General features: G+C 45.3%; 1 protein-coding gene across 5 annotated transcripts in view; it reads left to right on the plus strand.

Annotated features, from left to right (window-relative positions):
- Window positions 1-25091, plus strand: part of LOC143296737 (autophagy-related protein 2 homolog A-like) — a 125380-nt gene extending 100289 nt beyond the window's left edge. For 4 of the 5 annotated variants that reach the window (XM_076608796.1, XM_076608799.1, XM_076608800.1 and 1 more), the window contains 7 exons: window positions 108-209; window positions 6816-7135; window positions 9957-10121; window positions 12422-12543; window positions 14616-14770; window positions 18596-18721; window positions 21782-25091. In XM_076608796.1, the coding sequence (XP_076464911.1) occupies window positions 108-209; window positions 6816-7135; window positions 9957-10121; window positions 12422-12543; window positions 14616-14770; window positions 18596-18721; window positions 21782-22012 (1221 nt within the window). In that variant the 3' untranslated portion in view covers window positions 22013-25091. The remainder of the gene's footprint in view (window positions 1-107; window positions 210-6815; window positions 7136-9956; window positions 10122-12421; window positions 12544-14615; window positions 14771-18595; window positions 18722-21781) is intronic. The other variant, XR_013057161.1, reaches the window with a different exon arrangement.
- The last annotated feature ends 205 nt before the right edge of the window (window positions 25092-25296 follow it).

Genomic DNA, 25296 nt, shown 5'->3' on the forward strand with positions numbered 1-25296 from the left:
GTGTGTGTGTCCAGGTATGACTGAAGATGATGTGTGTGTGTCCAGGTATGACTGAAGATGGTGTGTGTGTGTCCAGGTATGACTCAAGATGGTGTGTGTGTGTCCAGGTACGACTGAAGATGATGTGGGAGCGGCCTGATGACAGGTACAACACAGAGGAGGTGTCAGTCAGGCTGACCATGCAGAACATCAAGTGTCACATCAACCAGGTGAGATGTCCGTTACACTTCTATTGTCAGACAGACAGGTAACATGTCTGTACAACAAGATGATATTACATCATCCAGGTAAAATATCTCTGTAGCAGCAGTTGCCTTTAAAATATAACATCAACCAGATGTCCACATAACAACATAAAGTACCATCAGGTAAAATGTCATGCACCATTCAGGTCAGATGTCCACATAACAACATAAAGTACCATCAGGTAAAATGTCATGCAACATTCAGGTCAGATGTCCATGTAACAACATAAAGTACCATCAGGTAAAATGTCATGCACCATTCAGGTCAGATGTCCACATAACAACATAAAGTACCATCAGGTAAAATGTCATGCACCATTCAGGTCAGATGTCCACATAACAACATAAAGTACCATCAGGTAAAATGTCATGCACCATTCAGGTCAGATGTCCACATAACAACATAAAGTACCATCAGGTAAAATGTCATGTAACATTCAGGTCAGATGTCCACATAACAACGTAAAGTACCATCAGGTAAAATGTCATGCACCATTCAGGTCAGATGTCCACATAACAACATAAAGTACCATCAGGTAAAATGTCATGTAACATTGAGGTCAGATGTCCATATAACAACATAAAGTACCATCAGGTAAAATGTCATGCACCATTCAGGTCAGATGTCCACATAACAACATAAAGTACCATCAGGTAAAATGTCATGTAACATTGAGGTCAGATGTCCATATAACAACATAAAGTACCATCAGGTAAAATGTCATGCACCATTCAGGTCAGATGTCCACATAACAACATAAAGTACCATCAGGTAAAATGTCATGTAACATTGAGGTCAGATGTCCATATAACAACATAAAGTACCATCAGGTAAAATGTCATGCACCATTCAGGTCAGATGTCCACATAACAACATAAAGTACCATCAGGTAAAATGTCATGTAACATTGAGGTCAGATGTCCATATAACAACATAAAGTACCATCAGGTAAAATGTCATGCACCATTCAGGTCAGATGTCCACATAACAACATAAAGTACCATCAGGTAAAATGTCATGTAACATTGAGGTCAGATGTCCATATAACAACATAAAGTACCATCAGGTAAAATGTCATGCACCATTCAGGTCAGATGTCCACATAACAACATAAAGTACCATCAGGTAAAATGTCATGCACCATTCAGGTCAGATGTCCACATAACAACATAAAGTACCATCAGGTAAAATGTCATGTAACATTGAGGTCAGATGTCCATATAACAACATAAAGTACCATCAGGTAAAATGTCATGCACCATTCAGGTCAGATGTCCACATAACAACATAAAGTACCATCAGGTAAAATGTCATGTAACATTGAGGTCAGATGTCCACATAACAACATAAAGTACCATCAGGTAAAATGTCATGCACCATTCAGGTCAGATGTCCACATAACAACATAAAGTACCATCAGGTAAAATGTCATGTAACATTGAGGTCAGATGTCCACATAACAACATAAAGTACCATCAGGTAAAATGTCATGCACCATTCAGGTCAGATGTCCACATAACAACATAAAGTACCATCAGGTAAAATGTCATGTAACATTGAGGTCAGATGTCCACATAACAACATAAAGTACCATCAGGTAAAATGTCGTGTAACATTCAGGTCAGATGTCCACATAACAACATAAAGTACCATCAGGTAAAATGTCATGCACCATTCAGGTCAGATGTCCACATAACAACATAAAGTACCATCAGGTAAAATGTCATGTAACATTGAGGTCAGATGTCCACATAACAACATAAAGTACCATCAGGTAAAATGTCGTGTAACATTCAGGTCAGATGTCCATATAACAACATAAAGTACCATCAGGTAAAATGTCATGTAACATTGAGGTCAGATGTCCATATAACAACATAAAGTACCATCAGGTAAAATGTCGTGTAACATTCAGGTCAGATGTCCATATAACAACATAAAGTACCATCAGGTAAAATGTCATGTAACATTGAGGTCAGATGTCCATATAACAACATAAAGTACCATCAGGTAAAATGTCATGTAACATTGAGGTCAGATGTCCTGTAGCAACGTAAAATAACATCAACCAGGTAAAGAATCTCTGTAGCATCAGTTGCTCATAAAATACATCATTCAGGTCAGATGTCCATATAACAACATAAAATAACATCTACCTGCTGAAATGTCATGCAGCATTCAGGTCAGATGTCCAATAAGAACATAAAATAACGTCAACCATGTAAAGAATCTCTGTAGCATCAGTTGTTCATAAAATAGATCATTCAGGTCAGATGACTATGTAATAATGGATACTTATATAGCACACTATCCAGAAATCTGCTCTAGGTGCTTTACAAAAACGCTTTTGATAACATAAAACATTATATCTATGTTACATACACACACCAAAATGTGACCACACACACACACACACACGCACGCACGCACGTACGCGCACACACACACGCACGCACGCACACACACGCACACACTGCATACATACATTTTAACATACATGTGTATCTAACAGCTACCCTAACAAATACGCACACATAGGCAGGCACAAACTTACATAAACACACGCACACACAATACACATTCATATACATGCATGTAGTTGTGGACCTGCCACAATTGAACTTATTGCTGAGGGAAAAGGTGAGTTTTGAGACGAGATTTAAAAGATGCGAGGGAATCAGAGTGACGGAGGTTATCAGGGAGCTTGTTCCACGTCTTTGGCGATTGAAAAGAAAACGATCTGTGTCCATAGGTCTTACTTCTGACGTGAGGTATCCTGAGAAGTCGAGTATCAGAGGAAGAACGGAGCTGGCGAGACGGGGTATAGATATGGATGAGTTCAGAAAGATACTTGGGGCCAGATCCGTTGACTGCAGAAAAGGTCAGAGTGGATAGCTTATAGTCTATTCGATCAGAAACAGGCAACCAGTGGAGAGACTGAAGGAGAGGAGAAACATGGTCAAATTTAGAAGCTCTGCAAATGAGTCTGGCAGCGTTATTCTGAATTCGTTGGAGTCTGTCTAACAGGTATTTGGGAAGGCCGGCCAAAAGAGAGTTGCAGTAATCCAATCTTGAGAGAACCAGAGAGCATACAAGTGTCTTGGTTGCATCGGTTGAGAGATAGTGGCGGATAGAGCTGATTCTACGCAGTTCCAAATAGGCAACTTTACAGATATTCGAAATGTGCTGTTGGAAGGAAAGAGACTGGTCCAGGATTACACCAAGACTGCGAACAGAGGGAGAAAGTGAAACAGGTGTGCTATTGATCAGAACAGAGTCAGGAAAGGAAGGATGTTGACGAAACTTCTTTGGACAGGTTATCATCAATTCAGTCTTATCATCATTTAATTGCAGCTTGTTGAGAGTCATCCAGTCCTTTAGGCCAGCAATGCACTCCTGTGTTTGAGTCACCAGTGCATCAAATTCAGCTATGGAAGCCGACTGATAAAGTTGTGTGTCATCAGCAAAGCTCTCATGCGACATCGCATGATGACTGATGACATCCGACACAGGAGCCGCATACAGCACGAAAAGAACAGGACCTAGGACGGACCCTTGTGGGACACCATATTTCAAGGCAGATATTCTAGAGTATGTACCATTTACACACACTTTCTGTGTACGATCTGACAGGTAAGACGTGATCCATGCTAGTGCAGTGTCACGAATACCAAAGGAAGTTTTGAGTCTGTTCAAGAGGATAGAGTGGTCGATAGTGTCAAAAGCTGCTGACAAATCTAAGAGAGCGAGAACAGATATCTTATCCTCATCAAATCCCGAAAGCAAATCATTCACTATTCTAAGAAGGGCTGTTTCGCAACTATGACCACGTCTATAAGCTGACTGGTGGGAATTAAGTAAGCCATTCTGCTCCAGATGAGCCAAGAGCTGAGACAATATGATCTTTTCTAGCAGTTTTGATAAAAATGACAGATTAGAGACAGGTCGATAATTTTTCAAGCAATTATGATCCAAAGATGGTTTCTTGATGAGTGGACGTACAATAGCAGACTTGAAGCTTTCAGGGAAACAACCAGACAGCAAGGAAGAATTGATGACATGAGTAATATGTGGCAGTAGACCATCAATACATTCAACCAACAAAGAAGACGGGACAGGGTCAAGCTCACAGGATTTCGGACAAGCGCTCATCAGAGAGTTTATTTTTCTTGTTTGGTGGCGGACGGTAGAGGCAGAACACATTGAGGTGGGAATGTGGCAGCGACAGTGAAAGCTGGGCCAGTTCGAATGAGGCATGGTTGAAGGGAAAGGCAGATGTGTACGTTGTGTGTGGGAGCAGCCTGTCTGACACAACGAAGGCGATTCCTCCCCCGCAAGTTGTTGTAACACGAGGGAAGGAGGTGGTAGTGTAGCCAGGGGGAGCGAGATCTCGACACTTAGCTTCATCCCCAGTACTGCGAAGCCAAGTTTCTGTGATACACAGGATGTCGAGGCTGATTGAGAGCAGATGTTTGTTGATCGCTGAGCGTTTGAGGCGAGGACCAACTGACTGGGCGTTGAACAGACCTAGAGAAATTTGAGTTGAGCGGTGGGAGGGAAAGCAGGACAGAGGTACACGAATATGGTTATCAAAGTTGATGCATTTAACAGGGTGGTCAGTGGAAGTTACACGTCCAGTACCACACACAACAGCTATCTTCCTCTGCTTGCGACGTCCTGCACGATGAGTGCGAACACGGGGGAGGTGACAACCTATACCCACACCTCTGATGGCGTCGATGACAGAAGGGTCAAGTGCTGCAGGAGGCACGGACAGGAGCTGGTCCCGTGTGTAAGACACACGGGGAGAATGAGCATTAAGCAAGGGCCTGTGGTAGAGGTCAGCTTCAGGAACACGCGGAGCGGGCTGCGCGTGCGAAAGGGGATGGTGAAGAAATGGCGTGCTCTGACAAGCAAGAATACTTGCCAGGTTACACAGAAAACATGTCCAAATAACTTGAAGTTCCGGTGGCAGAATCGCACAAAACAAGCACCAATGTATACTCCACTCCATCATAAAGTACATACACAACTTTTACGTCAACGCACAATCGCATTCCAACACAACTGACGAAAGAAATGAGAGCTGGGACTATGCTGCCTGTCAGGCGTAGCCCTTGCCCTGTAACAACATAGAATATGATACCAACCTAGTGAGATGTCTGCACTCTAAAGTGACTTGTAACGTCTAAGAGACATCAGCATATTTAAAACTGTAACGGTGTGTCATGTGTCTTTAAGAACTTTAAACATGAGCATGTTTAAAACTGTAACAATGTGTCATGTGTCTTTAAGAACTTTAAACATGAGCATGTTTAAAACTGTAACGATGTGTCATGTGTCTTTAAGAACTTTAAACATGAGCATGTTTAAAACTGTAACGATGTGTCATGTTTCTTTAAGAACTTTAAACATGAGCATGTTTAAAACTAATGATGTGTCATGTGTCTTTAAGAACTTTAAACATGAGCATGTTTAAAACTGTAACAATGTGTCATGTGTCTTTAAGAACTTTAAACATGAGCATGTTTAAAACTGTAACGATGTGTCACGTGTCTTTAAGAACTTCATTTTCACAGTGAAAGGGACACTGCAGGATGGAGGGGGGGTGGGGGGAGGGGCGGGGGTGGTGTAGTAATGTGTAATGTGTAGTCCGCATCATGTTTACATTTTGTGAGGAAATAAAAGAGCACTGCAGCTTTGTGAATGTGCTGTGCCCATGTGTCTGAGTGTTTTATTCTGGTTTCTTTTTCTCTTGTTATTGTAAAAAAAAAAAAAAAAAAAAAAGTTTTAAAGCAGGAGAATAACAGAGCAGTTTCTTGCTGTTGTCCCCACCGACAGCTGTTGCCATGGTGACCAGAACATCCTTGCTGTTCATCCAAAAGTGGTGGTGGTGGTTGCAGAACACGTTGCTGTTCATCCAGAGGTGGTTGTTGTTGCAGAACACGTTGCTGTTCATCCAGAGGTGGTTGTTGTTGCAGAACACGTTGCTGTTCATCCAGAGGTGGTGGTTGTTGCAGAACACGTTGCTGTTCATCCAGAGGTGGTGGTTGTTGCAGAACACGTTGCTGTTCATCCAGAGGTTGTTGTTGTTGCAGAACATGTTGCTGTTCATCCAGAGGTTGTTGTTTTTGCAGAATATGTTGCTGTTCATCCAGAGGTGGTGGTGGTTTTTGCAGAATATGTTGCTGTTCATCCAGAGGTGGTTGTTGTTGCAGAACACGTTGCTGTTCATCCAGAGGTTGTTGTTGTTGCAGAACACGTTGCTGTTCATCCAGAGGTGGTTGTTGTTGCAGAATATGTTGCTGTTCATCCAGAGGTGGTGGTGGTTGTTGCAGAATATGTTGCTGTTCATCCAGAGGTGGTTGTTGTTGCAGAACACGTTGCTGTTCATCCAGAGGTGGTGGTTGTTGCAGAACACGTTGCTGTTCATCCAGAGGTGGTTGTTGTTGCAGAACACATTGCTGTTCATCCAGAGGTGGTTGTTGTTGCAGAATATGTTGCTGTTCATCCAGAGGTTGTTGTTGTTGCAGAACATGTTGCTGTTCATCCATAGGTTGTTGTTGCAGAACACGTTGCTGTTCATCCAAAGGTTCTTCACCAGCCTCTCAGAGGACAGCAGCACAGAGGAAGTGTCGGCCATGGAGCGTGACCCCTCCCCCTCCCCCTCCCACACCTCCCGCAGGAAGAAGTCGGTGTCAGCAGAGAGAGCCCCCATCTTCAACACGGAGGGGGGGGAGGTGAGGGAGGAGCAGAGACTCTTGGTGGACGACAGTCTGATGCACTTCGGGGAGTCGCCGTCCAGGTCACAGGGGTCAGAGGGCAGGCCCCGGTCAGAGAGGCCTGCCCGCATCGACGTGGAGCCAGAGGACAACCCCACCTTCTTCAAGTGAGTCGGAGCTGTGTGCGTAGACAGAAGGGAGGTAGTGTTCCATGGGAGGCAACTCGTCGCACGCACTTTTATAGTTTGTTTTTCTGCTGCAGCAGAGTTGTGTTTTGCACAGGACCCAACCCACTGCTGGAGTGTGGTGAATCATGGTAAGTGTGTGTGATTCAGCGTCAGTTTAGGAAATACACGTGTGGTGAATCATGTGTAATTCAGCGTCAGTTTAGGAAATACATGTGTGGTGAATCATGGTAAGTGTGTGTGATTCAGCGTCAGTTTAGGAACTACATGTGTGGTGAATCATGGTAAGTGTGTGTAATTCAGCGTCAGTTTAGGAAATACATGTGTGGTGAATCATGGTAAGTGTGTGTAATTCAGCGTCAGTTTAGGAAATACATGTGTGGTGAATCATGGTAAGTGTGTGTGATTCAGCGTCAGTTTAGGAACTACATGTGTGGTGAATCATGGTAAGTGTGTGTTATTCAGCGTCAGTTTAGGAAATACATGTGTGGTGAATCATGGTAAGTGTGTGTGATTCAGCGTCAGTTTAGGAACTACATGTCCTGTCTGGTAGTTGAAGTGTGTGTAATTCAACGTCTGATGTCTGTGACACATGGAGTGACACGGTGCTGTGTGTTGATGTCTGTGATACCTGGAGTAACACGGTGCTGTGTGTTGATGTCTGTGACACCTGAAGTAACACGGTGCTGTGTGTGTGATGATGTCTGTGACACCTGAAGTAACACGGTGCTGTGTGTGTGTTGATGTCTGTGACACCTGAAGTAACACGGTGCTGTGTGTGTGATGATGTCTGTGACACCTGAAGTAACATGGTGCTGTGTGTGTGATGATGTCTGTGACACCTGGAGTAACACGGTGCTGTGTGTGTGATGATGTCTGTGACACCTGGAGTAACATGGTGCTGTGTGTGTGATGATGTCTGTGACACCTGGAGTAACACGGTGCTGTGTGTGTGTTGATGTCTGTGACACCTGAAGTAACACGGTGCTGTGTGTGTGTTGATGTCTGTGACACCTGAAGTAACACGGTGCTGTGTGTGTGATGATGTCTGTGACACCTGAAGTAACACGGTGCTGTGTGTTGATGTCTGTGACACCTGGAGTAACACTGTGCTGTGTGTGTGATGATGTCTGTGACACCTGGAGTAACACTGTGCTGTGTGTGTGATGATGTCTGTGACACCTGAAGTAACACGGTGCTGTGTGTGTGATGATGTCTGTGACACCTGGAGTGACACGGTGCTGTGTGTGTGATGATGTCTGTGACACCTGGAGTAACACGGTGCTGTGTGTGTGATGATGTCTGTGACACCTGAAGTAACACGGTGCTGTGTGTGTGATGATGTCTGTGACACCTGGAGTAACACGGTGCTGTGTGTGTGATGATGTCTGTGACACCTGGAGTAACACGGTGCTGTGTGTGTGTTGATGTCTGTGACACCTGAAGTAACACGGTGCTGTGTGTTGATGTCTGTGACACATGGAGTAACACGGTGCTGTGTGTTGATGTCTGGGACACCTGAAGTAACACGGTGCTGTGTGTGTGATGATGTCTGTGACACCTGGAGTAACACGGTGCTGTGTGTTGATGTCTGTGACACCTGAAGTAACACGGTGCTGTGTGTGTGATGATGTCTGTGACACCTGGAGTAACACGGTGCTGTGTGTTGATGTCTGTGACACCTGGAGTAACACGGTGCTGTGTGTGTGATGATGTCTGTGACACCTGAAGTAACACGGTGCTGTGTGTGTGTTGATGTCTGTGACACCTGAAGTAACACGGTGCTGTGTGTGTGTTGATGTCTGTGACACCTGAAGTAACACGGTGCTGTGTGTTGATGTCTGTGACACCTGGAGTAACACGGTGCTGTGTGTTGATGTCTGTGACACATGGAGTAACACGGTGCTGTGTGTGTGTTGATGTCTGTGACACCTGAAGTAACACGGTGCTGTGTGTGTGTTGATGTCTGTGACACATGGAGTGACACGGTGCTGTGTGTGTGATGATGTCTGTGACACATGAAGTAACACGGTGCTGTGTGTGTGTGTTGATGTCTGTGACACATGGAGTGACACAGTGCTGTGTGTTGATGTCTGTGACACCTGAAGTAACACGGTGCTGTGTGTGTGTTGATGTCTGTGACACATGGAGTGACACGGTGCTGTGTGTGTGTTGATGTCTGTGACACATGGAGTAACACAGTGCTATGTGTGTGTTGATGTCTGTGACACATGGAGTGACACGGTACTGTGTGTGTGTTGATGTCTGTGACACCTGAAGTAACACGGTGCTGTGTGTTGATGTCTGTGACACCTGAAGTAACACGGTGCTGTGTGTGTGTTGATGTCTGTGACACCTGAAGTAACACGGTGCTGTGTGAGTGTGTTGATGTCTGTGACACCTGAAGTAACACGGTGCTGTGTGTGTGATGATGTCTGTGACACCTGAAGTAACACGGTGCTGTGTGAGTGTGATGATGTCTGTGACACATGGAGTAACACGGTGCTGTGTGTGTGTTGATGTCTGTGACACCTGAAGTAACACGGTGCTGTGTGTTGATGTCTGTGACACCTGGAGTAACACGGTGCTGTGTGTTGATGTCTGTGACACCTGAAGTAACACGGTGCTGTGTGTGTGTTGATGTCTGTGACACCTGAAGTAACACGGTGCTGTGTGTTGATGTCTGTGACACCTGAAGTAACACGGTGCTGTGTGATGATGTCTGTGACACATGGAGTAACACGGTGCTGTGTGTGTGATGATGTCTGTGACACCTGGAGTAACACGGTGCTGTGTGGTGCAGGAGCTTTGTGATGACGCGAGACACCACAGTGAAGATCGACTACACGGGCACGGGTGCGGGCATCAGCGCCAGTGACATCAAGACCATGGCGTCCACTGCTATTCAGGGCGTGCTGCGTCTGGAAAACGTCACCCTCAACCTCAAACAGATTGAGCTGCACAGAGGGTACGTCTGCCTCCACTCACTGCACTCACTGCACTCGCTGCACCCACTGCACTGCACCCACTCACGCTCTGCACTCACTACACCCTCTGCACCCACTGCACTCACTGCACCCACTCGCGCACTGCACTCACTGCACCCACTGCATTCACTGCACCCTCTGCACTCACTGCACACTCTGCACTCACTGCACACTCTGCACTCACTGCACCATGGGCTTGGGACGTGGGGTGACGCTGTGTGGGAGTGTGTGTGGGTGCTGGGGGGTGACTGAATCAGTGTGTGTGTGTGTGTGTGTGTGTGTGTGTGTGTGTGTGTGTGTGTGTGTGTGTACTTCTGGGTCATGTTTCAGTACTCAGTGGTGTGGCAGTGCATCAGTGTGTGTGTGTGACAGTGTATCAGTGTGTGTGTGTGTGTGTCACAACTTTTCAAACAAAAGTTATGGCCAACTCTCTTATGCTCTCTCCCACCTTCATCCAAACTAAATCCCCCAATAAATAAATACAAAAAAAATTACTCCAAATATTTTCAACACTAACAACAGACATGATACAATAAGGCACCGATACTTCAGAACGATTAGACACACAAGGAAGAAGTCTTTTTGCTTTCCTCTTCAGCGGGAGGAACATCCAAAATTATTACCCCTTATGTCACCCTCTTCTATGGCAGCTTTTGTTTTTTTCAGTAATACTCAGCTTGGAGGAGATGGGGGGCGGGGGGGGAGAAAAGCTAGCACACACAGTTCCAGTTGTCCTGGAAGGTCGACTCTGATGTAGCACTTGGGGAATCACGTCCACCAGCGACGCTCGAGCTCCCCACGACGGAAGAAGGCCACACAACCAGCGGGATGAAGTTGGGTCTCCCCAGAGGGAGAGTGGAGTCCCCTACGACAAAAATCCTGGAATCTGTGTCTCAGTTCTAGCAAATTATCCACAAGACTCTTGGTATGATTCCGCCGCTGCCCACCATCTCGGGGCGGAAGGGGAATCACAATAGCACTACATTACATTATCATGGACAGTGACTCATTCACTCCCCTTGAATCCCATCTGGTTTACAGGTAAAGCAATCTGAACAGATATAATTGAATGGTTTATCCATTCTCTTTCTATAGAACAGTGATTCAGCCAAAAGGTAAAATATTCAGGTTTAACTCCAATTTAACAATTATTTCCCAGAGTAATTTACAAATCCACAGAAAATAATCTCTGAAATAAATGTTGGCTAGACCTTTACTTCACTGTTTCCACATTGAGAACTGGGTGAAATAGAGCACATCAAACTGAGAACCAGTGAGTTAATATGAAACTGTAACTATAGAGTGAAAGTAATAGGGAATTAGAGAACAAGAACCAAACACTCAAGCCAAAACCACATGTCAGTTTCAAGTAAACTGGTAACGTTTCAGACCAGGAAATAACTATCTACGATGAAAATAAGAGATTAAACACTTGTAATGTCAGACAGTAAAAATTCAGGTAACCAACTCATGAAGAGCGAAACCGACTAGTAGTACAGGTACATATATTTTCGGACGGTTGTACAACAGAAATACTACAAATTGCAAGATAATTTTACCAGTGCAACAACAGTGAATAGACAAATGAATAAATACCTCAACGGTTTATGAATTCCGGCCAGAATACTGGCTGAGCGTCACAGTTCCTTGCAACAACCCGTGTCGCCAAAATAAGACTGGTCTAACTGAGCTTCCCTCTCTATAGGACCCTACACTGACTGTCGTAGACCTGGCCAAGTCTCATGCTCCACTGTCAAATGGTGCCGTTTTTCCAAACAAAGAAAATTTGATAGCTCACAAAAATCAGAAATCTGCCATGTCGTGCTTTCCAGTGCAACATGTGCATTCCGTTGACTCCATTTGCTACAAGGAGCATGCAATGCATGAGTGCCAGAGTGGGTCTACCATAACTGGCAGCGTTCACACACACACACACACACATCCCTCCTTGTCCGTGGCAGTGTATCAGTGTGTATAATTCAGTGTATCAGTGTGTGTGTGGCAGTGTATCAGTGTGTATGAATCAGTGTATCTGTGTGTACGAATCAGTGTATCTGTGTGTGTGTGTGGCAGTGTATCTGCAGTGTATCTGTGTGTGTGTGTGGCAGTGTATCAGTGTGTGTGTGGCAGTGTATCAGTGTGTGTGTGGCAGTGTATCTGCAGTGTATCTGTGTGTGTGTGTGGCAGTGTGTCTGTGTGTGTGTGGCAGTGTATCAGTGTGTGTGTGGCAGTGTATCAGTGTGTGTGTGTGACTGTACCTGTTGCTGACCGCGGTGTGCAGGTACCTAGGCATCACTCGCCTGCTGGAGGCCATTGTCGGGGAGTGGGAGAATGACATCAAGACCAAGCAGCTGACGTCTGTGGTGGCTGGCATTGGGCCACTCAGTGTCTTCAAGACTTTGGGTGAGTCATTGCATTGACAGCCTTTATCACTGCCTGACAGTACACAGTCCTTCATTAGGTGTCACTGCACTGACAGCCTTTATCACTACCTGACAGTACACAGTCCTTCATTAGGTGTCACTGCACTGACAGCCTTTATCACTGCCTGACAGTACACAGTCCTTCATTAGGTGTCACTGCACTGACAGCCTTTATCACTACCTGACAGTACACAGTCCTTCATTAGGTGTCACTGCACTGACAGCCTTTATCACTGCCTGACAGTACACAGTCCTTCATTAGGTGTCACTGCACTGACAGCCTTTATCACTACCTGACAGTACACAGTCCTTCATTAGGTGTCACTGCACTGACAGCCTTTATCACTACCTGACAGTACACAGTCCTTCATTAGGTGTCACTGGGATGACAGCCTTTATCACTACCTGACAGTACACAGTCCTTCATTAGGTGTCGCTGCACTGACAGCCTTTATCACTACCTGACAGTACACAGTCCTTCATTAGGTGTCACTGCACTGACAGCCTTTATCACTACCTGACTGTACACAGTCCTTCATTAGGTGTCACTGCACTGACAGCCTTTATCACTACCTGACAGTACACAGTCCTTCATTAGGTGTCACAGCACTGACAGCCTTTATCACTACCTGACAGTACACAGTCCTTCATTAGGTGTCACTGCACTGACAGCCTTTATCACTACCTGACAGTACACAGTCCTTCATTAGGTGTCACTGCACTGACAGCCTTTATCACTACCTGACAGTACACAGTCCTTCATTAGGTGTCGCTGGGATGACAGCCTTTATCAGTCCTTCGTAGTCCCTTACTCACATCCTGTAATTTTAAATCAGTTTGTGAAAAACTTTCCTTTCCAGTTGGCTGGTTGATGTGAACAGTGCATGTCAACCATGATGTCTGACCCAGTTTCTTCCCAGTCACAAGGCAGGCAACAGGTTTTGACGGAGGGGTCCTGTCTTGGCTGTATAACATGCTTGATGTAATCTGTTTCAAACTCTTTGTGCTCTCAGGATTTGTTTACAAGTCATCACAGTGTGCAAATTTCAAACAAAATAATATGGATACTTTGATCTATCACTGGATGATAGCATAAGGAGGAAGTTTTATATTTTGTCTCCAGCTAACTTATGCTACTGATCAGTCCGGAAGTTCTCAGTTCCTGAATTGTAACATTCATTTTTTGGCGATTTTGTTTCCCACCCCTGTGGGGAAGGTCAGGGGAGCTAAATGGCAGTGCTGACTGAGTTAAGGCAAGCCATTCCATGACTGTACTTCCACACACAAACACGTGTGTGTGTGTGTGTGTGTGTGAGTTACGCACTTTGTGTGTGTGTGTGTGTGTGTGTGTGTTACGCACTTGTGTGTGTGTGTGTGTGTGTTATGCACTTGTGTGTGTGTGTGTGTGTGTTACATACGTGTGTGTGTGTGTGTGTGTGTGTGTGTTACACACTTGTGTGTGTGTGTGTGTGTGTGTTACGCGCTTGTGTGTGTGTGTGTGTGTTGCACACTTGTGTGTGTGTGTGTGTGTGTGTGTGTGTGTGTGTGTGTGTGTGTGTGTGTGTGTTACACACTTGTGTGTGTGTGTGTGTGTTACACACTTGTGTGTGTTAATGTGTGTGTTACGCACTTGTGTGTGTGTGTGTGTGTGTTATGCACTTGTGTTTGTGTGTGTGTGTGTGTGTGTGTGTGTGTGTGTGTGTGTTATGCACTTCTGTGTGTGTGTGTTACACACGTGTGTGTGTGTGTGTGTGTGTGTGTGTGTGTGTGTGTGTGTGTGTGTGTGTTACACACTTGTGTGTGTGTGTGTGTGTTACGCACTTGTGTGTGTGTGTGTGTGTGTTACACATGTGTGTGTGTGTGTTACACACTTGTGTGTGTGTGTGTACGTGTTACACACTTGTGTGTGTATGTGTTACGCACTTGTGTGTGTGTGTGTGTTACACACTTGTGTGTGTGTGTGTGTGTGTGTTACACACTTGTGTGTGTGTGTGTGTGTGTTACACACTTGTGTGTGTGTGTGTGTTACACACTTGTGTGTGTGTGTGGCAGTACAAGGCCTCCTGGACTTCATCAAGATGCCCCTGGAGCAGTACCGGCGGGACGGCCGTGTGTGGCGAGGATTCCAGAAGGGGGCGCTGTCCCTGAAGCAGGCCACTCAGACAGCTGTACTGGACCTGCTGAAAAAGATGATTGACTCCATCATGGTCAGTGTGTGTGTGTGAGTGTGTGTGTGTGTGTGTGTGTGTGTGTGTGTGTGTGACTTAACTCGACTTTGTGTGTGTGTGTGTGTGTGTGTGACTTAACTCGACTTTGACTGGACTCAATTTGACTTAGTCTATTGTCATAAACTCTTTAACCCCTTCACTGCTAGTACGTTTTGTTACAGCCTATGCTGAGAATTTTTTCAGAAAAACAAGAAAAACACGCCAGTGATCTTAATTTGTTTATATTTCAAAAAGTTCTGAAAATAAGTGCATAAAAGTATATATCAAATGAAAGGAAAATGAACCAAGATTCTGTTTTTAACACTCACAGGTTCAGGTAATGAGTCAATATGACACAAAAGTTCCATAAAATGCAGTTAAAAAAATCAGGACTGTCATTCCATCATGTAGGTGCTACAGCATCAACCATGTTATGAACCAGTCTTTTTTGTGACTGCTGTGAACAACCTCACACACTGTCAAGGTTAAAAAACAGTGTCCAGGTCCATAAGACTCCAACACAGTCCACACAAAGAATGAAAAGGGTGTACTCACCCAGTATCTATCACCAGTAAAAACGCTGTGTGTGGTACTTGGGGAAACAGTCGTCAGGACACAGTGCTGGTTTGCTGGGGCAGTCTGGGCAGTAAAACCTCACATCCTCAATAACTGCTTGGGGTTTTAATTGGTCTCCAGATTTGTAAATTGGTATGCAAATTCCTTTTTTCCACATATCTTGGAACATGCCTGAGTTATGAATAGACTGAAATAACAGTTTTAGTATTTCTGTTATTTCTGGTAGGCTAGTCTTTATGATTCCGTTTGTAATCCCGTCTTTTCCAGGCGTTTTATTTTGTTGTTATGTAAGTTTCTGGACGCATTGATTCTCTCTTTTGTGGAAATTGGAAAACCAAGATACGAGGGTGTTATATTTGAATTTATGTTTCTTAGTTCTGTATTTATTTTTTCTTGTGTGTTTTGGTCAGCTTTGCTGTGTGTCCCAATGATGTCCTCCAGATTTTTCGTCCATTTTGTTACTCATTGGTTTGTAACTACTACCTGTTGGAGTTTCTGCTTCATTGAGAGATTTTAGCGTCTTCCATACACTATTTGGATCTTTTAAGAAAGCTCTTTTTTTTTTGGATATATTTTATACGTTTTCTTCTTCTGTTTTACCAATTTCTTGTATGATTTTAACATGTAAAAATACTTATGGCATATTGCTCTGTTTTGTGGGTTTCTGTTTAGTGCATTGCTTAAAGATTTCAGTTCTCATCTTCGGATGTAACAAGCCTGATGAAACCATTTTTTGGAGTGCTTTTTGTTACGGTTTTTTTTATGGAATTCTTTATGATGAAGAGCTAGCTTGGATGCTTCCTTCAAAGCATAGTATTACCCTTTTATTTGTTGGTGCAATGTCTAAATCACTTTGGATTTCTTTTAACAGTTTGTTGATTGGTCCTGTCTTTAGTGCATGACCAAGAGTACCGGTACTGGCAGAATTTTTAATTCCAAAAGAATTTAGTGTAACTTTCTTTTTGGTAGTTGCATTCCTTATTACTGTGAGTGGAAGATGATTTTTGCCTTTTGCTTTTCCTTACTAACAAGTAGATTGACAGTTGTAGCGGACAATGATCGCAAAAAGGACTGAGACCTTCTGCATTCATTTCAGATATGTCTTTGTGAGTTGTTCTGAACATATGATATAACCGACAACGCTGCTGCCTTGTATGTGGCATGTGTATTTTCCTTCTAAATCACCCAGGGTCCTTCCGTTTCCAATAAACAGATCATTGCTTACGCAGATATCGATTAGTATGCAACCAAATTTGTGAACAGTTCGGACCATTGAGCATCTGTCATTTACTCTGTCAAAATAACCAGCGTAAGATGACAAGTAGGTATTATCATTGTCTGTGTTAATATAATCAGTAACCATTCCTGTCCTTGCATTGAAATCACCACATAAGATAATATTGCCTTTTGTGGAAAGATGTTCTATGTCGCTTTCCAACCTGTCCCATATCTGAGGTGAGTTGTTTACCAAAAGATGATGATACTGGTGGTATATAGCAACAGCCTATGTATGTGTCATTTTCCTTTTCAGCTGCATTTGGTATATGGATCTACATAAGATCGCAGTTGCTTTGCGGTAAAAAGTGCATGCCCTTTTATGTTTTTCTCGATAATAATGGATTCCTGGAGCCAAATTTGGAATAATTATTTCATTTCTTCTTTCATAGTTTAAGTGAGTTTCTTCCAAGAATACAAAATCAAATGGTCGTGATTTGTTGATGAATCGGCAGTCTTTCAGTTTATTTATGCTGGTACCATCTATAGTTTCTATGAGCCCTTTGATATGCCATAACAGAATGTTGATACGACTTTTACCTATTTCTACGGTCTATGTAAAATACTCTATTGCCTGATGGATCTGCTTATATGTTCACATACATTCTACTAATGATAGTACGTATTACGTATCTGTCATAATAAGACCATCCAGAGCGGGCTGAACGTGGGGATGTGGGTGGTAGCTGTATTGATCGTAGTTCTCACTGGAGGAGCGGCGTGTGTCATGGAAGTAGCCATGTTCACCCTCGCCTTCCTCGAACGCGGAGTACCGTCTTCGTGAGAGCTGGTGGAAGTCATTGCAGTCGTCGTGGTATGAGGGGTAGTGGTGCTGGTTGGATCGGTCAGACCAGCCTCTCCTTGCTTCTGTTCTGTGGAGACTGATATTCTGTGTGTGTGTGTGTGTGTGTGTGTGTGTGTGTGTGTGTGTATGTGTGTGTGGTGTGTGTGCATGTTGAGTGTGTGTGTGTGTGTGTATGTTGTGTATGTGTGTGTGGTGTGTGTGCATGTTGTGTATGTGTGCTTGTGTGGTGTGTGTATGTTGTGTGTGTGTGTGTTTGTGTGTTTGGTGTGTGTATGTTGTGTGTGTGTGTGTGTGTGTGTGTGTGTGTGTGTGTGTGTATGTTGTGTGTGTATGTTGTGTGTGTGTGTTTGTGTGTGTGTATGTGTGTGTGGTGTGTGTATGTTGTGTGTGTTTGTGTGTGTGTATGTGTGTGTGGTGTGTGCATGTTGTGTGTATGTGTGTGTTTGGTGTGTGTATATGTGTGTGTGTGTGTATTGTGTGTGTGTGTGTGTGTGTGTGTGTGTTTGGTGTGTGTATGTTGTGTGTGTGTGTGTGTGTGTGTGTGTGTGGTGTGTATGTTGTGTGTGTGTGTGTGTTTGGTGTGTGTATGTTGTGTGTGTGTGTGTGTTTGGTGTGTGCATGTTGTGTGTGTGTGTGTGTTTGGTGTGTGCATGTTGTGTATGTGTTTGTGTGTTTGTATGGTGTGTGTATGTTGTGTGTGTGTGTGTGTGTGTGTGTGTGTTTGGTGTGTGTATATATATGTGTGTGTGTGTGTGTGTGTGTGGGTGGGTGGTATGTTGTGTGTGTGTGTGTGTTTGGTATGTGTATGTTGTGTATATGTGTTTGTGTGGTGTGTGTATGTTTGTGTGTGTGTATGTGGTGTGTGTGTGTGTGTGTGTGTGTGTGTGTGTGTGTGTGTGTGTGTGTGTGTTTTGATGATGTCCATCCACCTCAGTGTAGAAGCAGACAAATTTATCACATTGTTGCTGAAGTAGATTGAGATGTATGATTTACAGTACTTCACATATATCTTCATATTGTTTTTTTTCTGATAAATCTGTTGGCTGCATATAATTTTGGAATGTTGCACCTTGAATTTGTGAAGATTGGTTGGACTAGTCTGCTGTGCGAATCCTGAATTGGAATCCAAAGTTGAAAATGTTGCATGTGAAAATCTGTCTCTGTTCCAGGTGTGTTCCAGCGTGTGCTTTGATGTTTTATCATCCAGCAGGACCCCTAACAGGATCCGTGACCTGTCCAAAACCCCCAAGGACCTGAGGGAGGGCATGAGTGGGGCCGTGCAGGTGTTCAGAGAGGTGAGTGAGTGAGGGGGTGAGTGGGGCCGTGCAGGTGTTCAGAGAGGTGAGTGAGTGAGGGGATGAGTGGGGCCGTGCAGGTGTTCAGAGAGGTGAGTGAGGGGATGAGTGGGGCCGTGCAGGTGTTCAGAGAGGTGAGTGAGTGAGGGGGTGAGTGGGGCCGTGCAGGTGTTCAGAGAGGTGAGTGAGGGGGTGAGTGAGGCCGTGCAGGTGTTCAGAGAGGTGAGTGAGGGGATGAGTGGGGCCATGCAGGTGTTCAGAGAGGTGAGTGAGGGCATGAGTGGGGCCATGCAGGTGTTCAGAGAGGTGAGTGAGGGCATGAGTGAGGCCGTGCAGGTGTTCAGAGAGGTGAGTGAGTGAGGGGGTGAGTGGGGCCGTGCAGGTGTTCAGAGGTGAGTGAGTGAGGGGATGAGTGGGGCCGTGCAGGTGTTCAGAGAGGTGAGTGAGTGAGGGGATGAGTGGGGCCGTGCAGGTGTTCAGAGAGGTGAGTGAGTGAGGGCATGAGTGGGGCCGTGCAGGTGTTCAGAGGTGAGTGAGTGAGGGGGTGACTGGGGCCGTGCAGGTGTTCAGAGGTGAGTGAGTGAGGGGATGAGTGGGGCCGTGCAGGTGTTCAGAGAGGTGAGTGAGTGAGGGGGTGAGTGGGGCCGTGCAGGTGTTCAGAGAGGTGAGGGGATGAGTGGGGCCGTGCAGGTGTTCAGAGAGGTGAGTGAGGGCATGAGTGGGGCCGTGCAGGTGTTCAGAGAGGTGAGTGAGTGAGGGGATGAGTGGGGCCGTGCAGGTGTTCAGAGAGGTGAGTGAGTGAGGGGATGAGTGGGGCCGTGCAGGTGTTCAGAGAGGTGAGTGAGGGGATGAGTGGGGACATGCAGGTGTTCAGAGAGGTGAGTGAGGGGATGAGTGGGGCCATGCAGGTGTTCAGAGAGGTGAGTGAGGGGGTGAGTGGGGCCGTGCAGGTGTTCAGAGAGGTGAGTGAGGGGATGAGTGGGGCCGTGCAGGTGTTCAAGGGAGGTGAGTGAGGGGGTGAGTGGGGCCGTGCAGGTGTTCAGAGAGGTGAGTGAGTGAGGGGATGAGTGGGGCCGTGCAGGTGTTCAGAGGTGAGTGAGTGAGGGGGTGAGTGGGGCCGTGCAGGTGTTCAGAGAGGTGAGTGAGGGAGGGGGTGAGTGGGGCCGTGCAGGTGTTCAGAGGTGAGTGAGTGAGGGGGTGAGTGGGGCCGTGCAGGTGTTCAGAGAGGTGAGGGAGGGAGGGGGGATGAGTGCAGGTGTTCAGGTGAGTGTGGATGTAAGCTGTGTGTGTGTGTGCGCGCGCGAGCGTGTGTGTGCTGAATAATAATAATAATAATGGTATTTATATAGCACTGAATCTTGTGCAGAGACAAACCAAAGCGCTTTCACACCAGTCATTCACACGCATGCATAACTCTAAAACTGTAGAAACTAAAGACAAGGATGAGGCAGGGAAGGGAGGCTATTTTGGGAAGAGGTGGGTTTTAAGGCCAGACTTGAAAGAGCTGAGTGCGGAGACTTCACGTCCACCCCTTTACTTGCGTGGAAGAGCGGACATTAGTAAAGCGGAGTGCTGAGTGTTGTGCAGGAACCTGATTGTGGAGCCATGCAAAGCTCCTTTCAGGAAAATGAACCTTGGTGAGGTGTCTTCAAGTTTTGAACAGCTGTTAGTGCAAAGGGGTCTGTCCAGTCCAATCTGTTGACACACTGCAGTCCTGTGGTGTCCAGCTCCTGTGTCAGTGTGTACTGACCTGTGCATCAGATGCAGGTCAGGAGAGAAGTTCTCCCATTTAGTTACACTACCCTCACTTGGGTCACTTTTGTGTCGCAGCACTTGGAGTGAACAAAGATTGTCAAATTGTGTGGGTAGAAATCACAAGTAGCTTTTACTTTCTGTCCCCTTGCTTTCCACCATGCTTTCCATTCTCATCCTGTGCCTCATTAATCCATCTTCCCATCTCCAGGGAGGGGAAAATGAGAATGAGAAAATGTGTGCCGTCAGTGGACGTCTTTGTGGCACTGGGGAAGAAGTTTGTGCTGTTTGCTTGAAGGCAGGTAAAGTGATAATGCAGGTGGAAAGTGTGGCATTGTCACAACATGCAGCACATGCTTGTGTTGCTTGTTTTTGCTGTTGATCAGTGCAGCCGTCTTTGTGTTGTCATGCCAGTGACGGTTGTTTTTGCTGTTGATCAGTGCAGCCGTCTTTGTGTTGTCATGCCAGTGACGGTTGTTTTTGCTGTTGATCAGTGCAGCCGTCTTTGTGTTGTCATGCCAGTGACGGTTGTTTTTGCTGTTGATCAGTGCAGCCGTCTTTGTGTTGTCATGCCAGTGACGGTTGTTTTTGCTGTTGATCAGTGTCTTTGTGTTGTCATGCCAGTGACGGTTGTTTTTGCTGTTGATCAGTGCAGCCGTCTTTGTGTTGTCATGCCAGTGACGGTTGTTTTTGCTGTTGATCAGTTCAGCTGTCTTTGTGTTGCGAGTGTGACGCAACATGGCATGGCATGTGTTGCTGTTGATATGGCGTGTGTTGCTGTTGACATGGCGTGTGTTGCTGTTGACACGGTGCTGTTGCTGTTGACACGATGTGTGTGTTGCTGTTCACATGGCGTGTGTTGCTGTTGACACGATGTGTGTGTTGCTGTTGTTGACAAGGTGCGTGTTGCTGTTGACACAGTGTGTGTTGCTGTTGACATGGCGTGTGTTGCTGTTGACACGGTGCTGTTGCTGTTGACACGATGTGTGTGTTGCTGTTCACATGGCGTGTGTTGCTGTTCACATGGCGTGTGTTGCTGTTGACACGATGTGTGTGTTGCTGTTGGTGACAAGGTGCGTGTTGCTGTTGACACAGTGTGTGTTGCTGTTGACATGGTGTGTTGCTGTTGACACGGTGTGTGTTGCTGTTGACATGGTATGTGTTGCTGTTGACAGGGCGTGTGTTGCTGACAGGGCGTGTGTTGCTGACAGGGTGTGTGTTGCTGACAGGGCGTGTGTTGCTGACAGGGTGTGTGTTGCTGTTGTCTGGCCATGTTTAACTGTTGACATGGCATGTTGCTGTTGACAGGGCATCTCTGGCACCCTCCACGACTTGATGAGGGATGCATCTCAGCAGCGAGAGCAGAAGGGTATCCCAGGTCAGCTTGGATACCTCATCAAGAACATGCCGGCCACAGTGTGTGCCTTGCCAGTCCATGTGCTGTCTGCAGGGGCTGACCAGTGTGTGACGGGTATACGTCACGAGGTGCGCCCTGACCTACTCAAGGAAGCCCAAGACAAATACAAGGAGTTGAACTGAGTGGGTCAACTGACCATGTCTTTGTGTGTGTGTGTTTGAAGGGAGGTGACTGGTCTTTGTGCTGGTGTGGCTTTGAAGGGAGGTCATTCTTCCTGTTGATGTGAGTGTGTTGGGGGGGGGGTCATTCTTTCTGTTGTGTGTGTGTATGTTCAGGGGGGGGGGGGGGGTCATTCTTTCTGTTGTGTGTGTGTGTGTATGTTCAGGGGGGGGGGGGGTGGTAATTCTTTCTGTTGTGCGTGTGAAGGTTGGGGAGACTGTGCTGATTTCCCCCACCATGTTTTTCCACTTTAATTATCATTGTATTCACCATCACAGTAGTTACATCGTCTTCATGCTGTGCAGTTATTATCATTTTCTTCTCCCAACATGCTGTCTGTTTTCAATACTTAACGTGTATCCTGTCCATAGTTGTTGAGAATAACGATGTCATGTACATGAGACTGCTCCATGAACCACAGAAGATGAGGTGCAATAGCGGTTTGCTTCAAAAGGGATGTTGGGCTTCAGACCCTGACAGTGATGAACAGTGGAGAGTTAAACTTTTGTTATTGTTTTTTTGGTGTGTGTGTGCATCTGCATCTGCTGGTTCACAATCTGCCCCAGGGAACAGTGATCAGGCTGTTGTGGATAGCAGCCGTATTGTGTGTACAGTGTTCTGTTTAAGAGCATTTGTCAACCAGTGATGTATGGTTGACATGTCAGCCGTGTTGTGTGTACAGTTGGAGTAAATTGTAGCAGTTCCAATTAGGAGCATGTGTCCAATTATGTTGTGGTTGACATGCAGGCAATGGACGGTGAAACAGCAATTTTATGGTGGTGTTTTTTGCTCAGTGTGATGTTCGTTTGTTTTACCTCCAGTTAATTTTGTTTGTGCATTCACAGTCTGTTTTACCTCCAGTTAATTTTGTTTGTGCATTCACAATCTGCCTCCCAAAGCTTTGTTCTGTTCCACACCGACCTGAGTCCTGTTCCACACCGACCTGACCTGACTGTCCTGTCCCACACTGACCTGACCTGACTGTCCTGTTCCACACTGACCTGACCTGACCGTCCTGTTCCACACTGACCTGACCTGACTGTCCTGTTCCACACCGACCTGACCTGACCTGACTGCTAACAACAGTTAGCTCACCATTGTCATGGACTTGCACAGTAGCCTGTTTTTGTTTTATGTCAGAGAAATACAAGTTGTGTTGATGTTGATCACGTCCCTGAGTTCTCCGTGTCCAGCTGAAGTTCATTTTCATCACCTCCGTCTTTCACACCCACATGGAATGTGGTGGTCTGACCTGACCACATCAGCAGACATGAGTAATATGTGTTGGGGAAGGGGATGGAAACACTATAGTGTTGTAGGAACAGCTAGAACAGAAAATTGTTGTGATGTGTGAAGATATTGAATGGTGTGTGAGAGAGACCTGTGGGATGGAAGAAATCGTGCAGTTTGGAAGTGAATGGTATGAAAAAAATGATGGTTTGGGTGTAGGGTGTTGAGGTTGGTTGGGGTGTAGGGTGTTGATGGTTGGGGTGTAGGGTGTTGAGGTTGGTTGGGGTGTAGGGTGTTGATGGCTATGTTAGGTGTTGATGGTTTGGGTGTAGGGTGTTGAGGTTGGTTGGGGTGTAGGGTGTTGATGGTTGGGGTGTAGGGTGTTGATGGCTATGTTAGGTGTTGATGGTTGGGGTGTTGAGGTTGGGCTATGTTAGGTGTTGATGGTTGGGGTGTAGGACTGTGTGAGTTTTGATGGTTGGGGTGTAGGTTGTTGAGGGGTGTTGATGGTTGGGAGGGTGTTGATGGGTGTTGATGGTTGGGGTGTAGGTTGTTGAGGGGTGTTGATGGTTGGGGTGTAGGGTGTTGATGGGTGTTGATGGTTGGGGTATGAGTTTTGATGTAGGTGTGACCAAGGAAAGGGCTGTGTGTGTGTCTGACAGAGGTGCCTTGATTGTCATGGAAGTGGTGTTTTCCTCAGAACTTATACTTACTTTACTGATTTAGTATTTTCCTCACTACATATACAGTTTACCTTACTGGTTTAGTAATTAGAAGTGATGTACCTTCTTTTCTCAAGGAGACATCACTGCATTCATTTGAATCCATTTACTGCATCAGCATAGCCTTCAGTGCATGCGTTGGATTTCTTGCAATGGGTTCTTTTTGTTGAGCCAAGTTGGACCTTGTTGGTCATGCCATCTGAATGACAAGCTGCTCAGTATGATTTATTGGTCAGACTGGGTGTGGGACCTTAATCATAAAGCTGGAGAATGTCGCAGTGGTCAATGTTGTTTTTTTTCCCTTTGTTATCAACACCAGATGTGAAATGACAGTTTGATTAGCAACGGCCCAGAACGACAAGCATGATGCAGTTTATATCATTCATCTTGACCATTTTGTTATGTGCATATAATTTCATAGAAGGTAAAGATTACCATATTTTGTGTGTGTGTAAAATTGGAGGTTGCTTTTTACATGAACTGAGTATGGTTGGGGCTGTGTGTGTGTGGAACTGTTCAGGACATAAGTACCATTTCCTATGAATATGTTTTATCCTTTTTCATGCACTTAATTCATTTTATATCATGTTATTTGGTCTTGTTGTACATGAAAGAAAATTGTATAATAAGGGCAGGAACATCACATTTTTAAATCCACAAAAGCACTGGATTTGCTCAGCAGACATACCTGATACACAGGTGATGACCAAGTCCTGCTGAAAGGTGATGTGTGTTCTCTGTGACATGTCAGGAGTGGTACTTCCCACTGACAGTCTGTCTCCATTGCCATTGTTCCCCTCTCACTGCTGCTGGGTGTTCGTCAAGTGTGAGAGAGAAGAGTTGAGTGAAGTGTAACGACCATTTTGTGACCAAGGGCAGTGGTGTATGTAGAAATGAGCTTGGTGCATGTGGAAATAAGCAGACTGTGTACAGGTGTGAACTGTGTTGTGGTCCAGGGAATGAAACCTGTGTACAAAGGCAGTGTAATGTGTGGTAAGGGAGAAACCGGACTGGAAGGAATGTAGAATGCATTCAGCTGTATGAGCATGTTTTGTGTGTGTGATGGTTGATAAAAGCTTTTTAGTAAACACTTTGGTTTTTCTTTCCAGTTTGTTGGTTGTGAGTTTGGTTGTTTTTTCCCCCCACACACACTGGGATAACTGAGTGGATTTCGAAGGCTGTGACAAAATTCCTTCACATAAATATTAATCGAAAAGAATAATAGGCTTTCTGACCTAATATTATTATAATTTATCTTACTGAATTTTCATAACATAAAAACTATAATTCCTTGT

The sequence above is a fragment of the Babylonia areolata genome, chromosome 21 (assembly GCF_041734735.1).
Source record: "Babylonia areolata isolate BAREFJ2019XMU chromosome 21, ASM4173473v1, whole genome shotgun sequence".
NCBI lineage: Eukaryota > Metazoa > Mollusca > Gastropoda > Neogastropoda > Buccinidae > Babylonia > Babylonia areolata.